This window comes from Rhopalosiphum padi, chromosome 3 (assembly GCF_020882245.1).
Source record: "Rhopalosiphum padi isolate XX-2018 chromosome 3, ASM2088224v1, whole genome shotgun sequence".
Lineage (NCBI taxonomy): Eukaryota > Metazoa > Arthropoda > Insecta > Hemiptera > Aphididae > Rhopalosiphum > Rhopalosiphum padi.
Window position 1 is genome coordinate 12,139,540 of NC_083599.1, and position 8,244 is coordinate 12,147,783.

General features: G+C 25.8%; 1 protein-coding gene across 1 annotated transcript; it reads right to left on the reverse strand.

Moving 5' to 3' along the window:
- Nucleotides 1-7,911, reverse strand: LOC132926685 (lachesin-like). The gene is made up of 6 exons (XM_060991084.1): nucleotides 7,521-7,911; nucleotides 2,997-3,238; nucleotides 2,589-2,845; nucleotides 2,260-2,523; nucleotides 2,044-2,183; nucleotides 1-587 (listed from the first exon to the last, which is right to left on the reverse strand). Exons 1-6 carry the CDS (start codon nucleotides 7,564-7,566, stop codon nucleotides 451-453), a joined length of 1,086 nt encoding a protein of 361 aa, XP_060847067.1. The 5' UTR covers nucleotides 7,567-7,911; the 3' UTR covers nucleotides 1-450.
- Nucleotides 7,912-8,244: the final 333 nt, after the last annotated feature.

Genomic DNA, 8,244 nt, shown 5'->3' on the forward strand with positions numbered 1-8,244 from the left:
TTTATACTTCTAATAATTAAAATAAATATATTTATTATTTATAAAAATATGTATAAAATTACATTAAATAATAGTAAACATATAAAATCAAGTATAATATATATATAAATAAATATATATATTATTGGACGGACCGTTAAATATTCTAAAAATAAAAGTGAACAAAATTATAGGAATGTGATAATAACTAAGCAATAATAATGGTGTTTACACGTTAATAATTTGTTCTTGGACGGAATAATTATTTTTAAATCTAGGTATAAATGTATGCAGTAATAAAGTATAAAATATAACCACTAGCAGTTGTGATGCTTAGGTAATAAATTCATACAGTGACATAGCCCGAGATAAGTAAAAAATGGGGTTATCAAACAAATGTGATAATATAGGCACTTTATGTATAGCTTTTAATTCTTCCTGGTCATGTCACTGCATTGATGAACAACTTATTTAAAAATATAAATGAACAAAATATAAGTATGTAGCAATCAAAAAAGAAACATTAACAGTAGCAGTTTTGATACTGGAGCTTCTTAAGTGTGAAGATGGTTGGCCACAAGCTGGTGGACACACTGGTATTATTGTTTCTATAAAATTAACAAATAATAAAAATTAAATTTTGTTTATAAAATTATAACTAATATAAAGATTGAAAATTATAGAAAAAACAAAAAATAGATTGATAATTAATATTATACACACTAAAAAATGTAACTAATTAAATTTGTTTACAGCAATCAAAGGTTGTTTCTATTACACACATACAGTGGTATCAAAACAGTTTCAAATGGTATTGAATAAAAATAAATCTAAGTAATAATAAACAGTGAATTTGTTATACTAAAATATGGGAAAATTTCATGTAGTTATATCCAAATATCTATAAATTGTATATCTAAATCCTATGGACTACCATTGTCCGTCATAAGTTCATAACACCACCCATATAGATAAGGTATTGCAATACTTAAACATAAAGATACCACTGATAATGAATAATATTATATGATAATATTAGTAATAGTAACAACAAGATGCCATACACACATAAATCATCTCTGTATAACAACTATACAACATAGCAAACCTTACGTTCACAATAACCCATGTTTCTGTTATTTTTTAAATTTGAGTGAATTGACATGAATTCTTAAAATTTTACCAGATTAGGCATCTAGAGGCTTTTATTGATATATCATAGATAATCACACCTTTAAATTTTAGAATAGGTCAATTCATAATAATTTTAAAAATAACAGAATAAAATGGATTATTTTAAATAAAGAATTTGTTATGTAGTACATTTGTAAAATGGAAACATACATACAAGAAAGCATACTCTTAATAACAAAATAAACAGAACATGTTTATTTTATCAGATTATGTTAAACATTGGTTAAAATGTATGAAATATCTTAAATATGTTTTTGAAAATGTATATTCTTCTGAAAAATAAGATAATCAAACATTTAAAAAAAGGGAAACACTTCAAGTTTAAAATACTACAAAAACAATATTAAAATTTATTTTTATAATACTTAATATTTTTTAATTTTATCAAAAACACTTAAATCAACGTTTTTGTTGAAAAGTTGAAAACTATCTTATATACACATTATGTTAATGAACTAAGTGAACTACATATCTGCACCGTATATGTTGTCTATGTCTTACTAATGTACATCATAACAAATTGTTGTTCAGTAGAACACTTTTGTGATGTTAGCTTTAATATTAGTGTAAATTTACCTATTATAAAATTTAAAGGTAAGAATATTATCTAGAATATAACATATGCTTTTAATGATATTATCATTTTTAAGTGAGTTATAGCTATGTAAAATATTACAACTTTAAAATGATAATATTAATAAAAGCATGTTATATTCTAGATAATATTCTTACTTTTAAATTTAATGGTAGGTATAATTACTCTAATATTAATGCTAACATCACAAAATTTGTTATGGTGTATATTAGTAAGATATAGAAAACATAATATGCGGGTATGGCGCCCTAAATTAAGAGGGCCTTAATATTTACCATAAAGATTAACTGTAACTTCAGCGGTTCCTAATACATTTGATGCTTTGCAAATGTAATCACCATATTGACGTTTTTCAATTGTTATGATACGTATTGTAGTGTCTGTGAATTCATCTGCGGTAGCAAAATGCGAGATTCTAAGAAAAAATTAAATTAAATTAAATATTTTTATCAAAATATAATCAAATTCATGTTCTCAACAACTAAGTTTACCTATAATGTTGATTGTTAGATAGTTGTATTCCATTATTTATCCAAATAATGGCTGGTGGAGGATAGGCTTCAACATGACATTCGAGATCCATGTCATATTGTAGAGCTTGTCCCAAACGAGGTTTAGGAACAGTTATAACTGGGGCGAATTCTACCTCTATGGCAATATTACGTCTGGCACCTTTTCCAACACCATTTTCAGCTACGCAATAATAGGTTCCACGATCTTCTTTTGTTATGACTGGGATTTTCAAAATGTTGCCTCTAAAATATGAAATTAATACTTAATTTATACACGTATATATATATTATATTATTATTGTTAGTACCTATAAATTGATCCGCCTGTGGGTAAAATAGCATTATTTTCTCGTCTCCAAGAAACTCTTGGACTAGGGAATCCACCAGCATAGCATTCAAGTTTCACTGGTTGACCTTCGTTTACAACCAATGATCTAGTTGAGTTGTCAGAAATGATAGGAGGTCTACGCACTTCTAACTCAACATCAGCCGATATTTTGTTGTTCAACCCAAGCAACACTTGACAACGATAATAACCAGCATCAGTTTCTTGAATATCCTTAATCTGAAAATTTTAATTTTTTCCAAATTTTATAATTAAATAAAATGAAACAAAACACATACCTTAATGCATAGATTATTGAGTAATGTCCAAATACAAGAAAAGTATAGTACATTTAATTTATAACGGAAATGTACTGATTTAAATGAAATACCTGTAGTGTGTAACTAGTGCTGTCGATGTCTTGTCTCAAAGAAAATCTCGAATCTTTAATAATCAGTGTACTTCCAGATGAAAGCATAACTGGTTCAGTTATTTTTTCCTTATCAACCTTAACCCATAAAACAGGAAAATCCATGGCATATAAAACTGAACATGTCATCTCCGCTGTACCACCAATATCTTTTATTGGTTTTTGAGTTATATGAGATATTGTGGGTGTCCTCTGAGAAAAAGCTAAAATTAAAATTAAATATTTATAATTATATTATGCAATATTATTATGTATAATATTATATTATAGGTAATAAATATGAGCACCAAATATGGCACTGTATAAGGTATAACTATAAGTGTATTGATACTTCAGAAAATAGAAATTTTAATAACATTTAATAATAATGAATATATTTTCAGTAATGAGTAGGTAAATACAGCTATAAATATAAGGTATAATAAATCGATAGGTAACATATATAACATGTATAATATTGTATTCAAGGCCACTACTGATTTTTAAATATTATTAAAAAAATACCATTAAATTAAAATTAATTAAAGGTATAAAACAAAATTCAAATTTTTAAAATTTAGATTTTTTTTTATTTCAATAAGCAGGGATTCATAAACGATATAGGCCTATATAATATTGTTTTAAATAATCATAACACAAAATTGAGCTTAATAAGTTATTCATACCTTTATGACAATTTCTATTACTATTTTATTAAAATATGTTGTATTTTAAAAACTCAGGATATATTTATTGAAAAATAAGTTAGAAAATTCATACTCAAATAGATATTAACAGAAAAACTTAAACTGTTATATATGAATATAATATATATATATGAATACTCGTATAGATGTATTTGAATACTATATTTTTTAGTTTTTATACATTGGATTTATGTTACTTTAAGAAAGAGCTAAACACTGACAAATTAAAAAAAAAAGTTTTGTAAACAGTGCATAAATGTTTTAAGTTTAGCTAAATTTAAGGAAGAAACCAAAGATTGAAAATAAAACATATATCCCAGGTTTATATCAGTTATATTTCACAATGACCATGCCCTCCATTAGAACACTTTATTAAATATATATTTTTAATGAATGCATTAAATATTTGGTTATTAATATTTAAAAGTGCTATTTTATATTTGTAGTAAGTACTAATTGAAATTTAAGTATTTTTTTATTATTATTCTATGTCTATTAATGAGAAGATACATTTTTAATTTTATTGTCCGAGTCACAATATTTTTTGAAGTATTTATATACATTAAAATCGAAATTCAGACGAGTAATTTATGAGGTCTATGTATTTAAAGTTTAGATGAGTGAGGTAGTAGACCAGCATTTTGTAGCGTATCCCCGTATCACTCCACCATTCTTTCGTTATAGAAACCAATAAACTGTTCAATTGTTTACTCATATACAATATATACAATTTCATATGTATGTATTAATAATTTTTAAATGATTATTGTTATTTTTAGAAATTTTATAGAAATTTGGATACATTTCGATAGGCACAGTTGGGCACAGTGTACCATTGAAACAAAATGGAAAGAGGATCTCATAAAAGTTCTATAGAATTGTAGCAAGGCCCATGATTTTCTTATTAATAATTTTTTTTTTTTTGAGGACCTTAGCACATTTAATTTAAATTTTTAAATATTAAGTTTTTCATTTAAGTATGAACTACTTTATAAATAAATATAACCTATTATAATTTACTACTATTTAATTTAAAAATAACTAATGCCATATAGACTAAAATGTCTTCTATACAAGTCTTATATTTAAACTTGTTTACTGATGGTGAACGATACAATTTATGAGATTAGAAGAGAAGTTGTACAACTTAAAAGATGAATATTATTAGGATCTACAAAAAATTAAGAACAAAATATGCTGTTAAATAGGTTAATGACAAGGTGAGTTATTTGTATATCTATACCATAATAATTAATATAACCAAATTTAAATTTAAAAATAAACCAACATAGATAACATTATCATCTTAAATTCTATAATAGTTCAATTTAATAAAATATTAAAACTAACTAACTAAACTAATTCTATGCAAATTTGCTATTTTGTATAGAGATAAAACAAGCAGTTATGGTATCTTCTTAACTCTAGATTACATGCATTTAAAATATTAACGAGAATTCACGCATACAGTATTTTTGACTGTTTATTAAAATATTTCAATTAAAACTCATAAAAATTTGAATGATAATTATTTTATTGCTCTTAAATAAATAAAAAATGTCAAATACTTTTACTGATAATATTAACAAATAAAACTTTTATATACATGTTATTATGTTTTATTATTAATTTATTAATTATAAATTATTTTATTCTAAAAAATAATTCTGTTCTATTATCGGCCAGTAATTATTAGGAAACATAATTTAAAAATAACCCATAATTGAATTTCTATAAGATTAAATTATTTATAAATATCACAGCACACAGTCTTTTAAACTGTATTTTAATAGATAATGAATTTTGAATACTTCTATTACCGACATCAAATTGTATACAATTGGGAGTCATATCTAAATTTAGTTTATCACTTAATTAGAAGGTACTTTGGTTAGATACATAAACATTTCTAATTTTTGAAACAATGAACAAATTTTTAAAAGCCAGGTCTTTTATACCGTGAAGCATATGCTCTAGGGTTAACATAAATCAAATAGGTAATCATAAATAGTATTAGTTTTCGGACAAGATTATAGTTACATAATGTTATAATAAGAGCGCGGATTTCTATGCAATTGCATATTTTTTTCCTTTTAATATTTTTGGATTTTTGTCAGTTATCTCCACAAATCATCATAATTTGAAGCTAACGGTGAAATTTTTTTTTACAAATTTCTGCATATTTAAAGGTTATTGTCGAGGTTATTGGCTTATTGAATATTTTTGCATATTTTGGTAAAAATTCAAAATTTATTGCATATTGAAATGAAAATTTAAAAAATATATAAAATAATATTTTATCAAGTAGAAAAATTAAAACTAAATTTCATAGTCACTAAATAATAATTTATATATATATTTAGTTATAAGATAAATAATCAATTACGACGTAATCTTCAAATATACCCCATTAACTTCAGTTGACGTCGAACGTTCGTTCTCAGTCTTTAAAAATATTTTAATCGATAAATGACATAGCTTCACGGAAGAAAAACTTGAAATGCATATAATTATTCACTATAATAATAAATAAAATTTTAAAAATAAATTAAGTTCAGAAAATTCCCTAAATTTTTTTTATGAAGTATTTAAGTAATTAATTATTATAAGTTTTTTAAATAAATAAATTCTTGCATATTTTTTACATATTTTCATAATTTTGACTGCATATTTTTTACATATTTTCATGATTTTAACTGCATATTTTCATAATTCTTACTGCATATTATATGGCATATTTCAATACTTTTAAGTGCATACAAATCTGCGCTCTAGTTATAATGTACATTCTTCATACATAATTCAAACTTAAACTTAAACTTTAAACTTCTATTAAATTAAATATTTAATTAAAGTTGTATAATTATCTATAGTTTGAATAAGTAATTTAAGTAAAATATAAAATGTTATAGGTATCTAACTTAATTTATCTCTGATTAAAATTTGAGATCCACTAGCTATATTTTTATTATAATTTTTTCTTAACACATAGTAGTATATTATATAGTGATAATTTTCTAATACAACTACCTATTAACACAGTTCTAAGATAGATTCATACCTAAAACAAAGGTGAATACTTCTAAAAAAACATATTTAACAATTATTATGATAAAATTTGAGTTAAACACTATGAATTTTTGACGCTTTAATATTTTATGTGTCTAAGATGACATTTTTCCTTACACAAGTTTTAAAGTATTAAATAGGTTTACCTATAGGTACCTATTTTGAACGTTGTGATAAAATTCATCATTGAAAAGGTCTCGATAAAAATATATAAGTAAAAGTGACAAATGTATGATTATATGTACATTGAAAACTGAAAAAAGAAATAAACTTTTTATAGATACCTCAAATCTAGGTAACTTATAATTGGAATAACAAAATGTCTAAGCTTGTCTATAATGTATTTGAAAATACAATTACAGGTTTGTCATTACTAGAGCACCAGACACTGAATTCAATGGACAAACAAAGTATTTTACTAGAACTAGTAACAAAGTCTGGAGTAATAAACATATAGAATTATGTTCATAATACATATCGCACAAGATATTAACGCCAACAGCATCACATAATTGATTCGGTAATTCTCACCATTCTTAATGTTAGAATATAATATATAGAAAATCATATTGATAGCGGGTCACTCGACGACGCCAAATAACGCGTTCACGCCCGATCTTATAATCGGTCGTGCAAACGTCCAACCCGACTCAGTCGACAGCAGATCCGCAATCGGGCCGTCTGTCGATCTGTCATCACCGCCGTTATCGATATGTGCAAACATACTCACCGAGGTTGATGCATAGTACAACGAGAACGCTGTAAACATTCTTCATCTCGGAAAATGGCGGTTATTTTTCCGCGCACGGGCGGGACGAAGTGCAGGGAATAAAATACAGTGACTTTACAACGTTAATCGATCAAACGCCAAACGGACGAGAACAATATTTTATTATAAAAAAAAAAAACAGTCGCAATCGTTTACCAAACTAAAACATAAAAAAACATGGACACCATTCGACCGACGCGCGCTGAAGAATGACTAATGAATTAATGAGTTATGAGCGTCGTTTAGCCGTCTCAGAAGCAGATAATAACTATAGTGTTATTGTAGTGGTAACTGGTAGGTACTGTGTAGACGCGTCTGCTGTGACGAACCACAAACGCTGCCCACCTGTGGAATGCACATGTATGTTATATAATACATTATTGTTGTTACAACGCCCGAAACGTTTCCCTCCAACGACGGCGGTCTTATTCTTTTGTTTTCTGCTGATAGTCACGTACCTGGAGGTAGTAATGAGGTGGAGGAGGAACGGTGCATGTGTTGTCCTTCGGCTGGCGTTCGAACTTCGGAGAGGGGCTTGGTTTATACACGTATTAATAATTTTAAAACACGTTGAGTACTAATGAAAACGAATAATACGATAATATTTTGTTATTTATAATTAGGGCTCGGATTTATCTGTAAATACATATTTTTACTGTGACTTGATAAATTAATTTAGGTGAGT

Bases quoted from the DNA above. Each gene is read 5' to 3' on its own strand.
- LOC132926685 (XM_060991084.1), bottom strand. From the start codon at position 7,566: ATGAAGAATGTTTACAGCGTTCTCGTTGTACTATGCATCAACCTCG. The intron at 3,239-7,520 runs GTGAGTATGTTT...TTTTAATTTTAG, and splicing joins TGTACTATGCATCAACCTCG to CTTTTTCTCAGAGGACACCC. The intron at 2,846-2,996 runs GTATTTCATTTA...TAAAATTTTCAG, and splicing joins GCACTAGTTACACACTACAG to ATTAAGGATATTCAAGAAAC.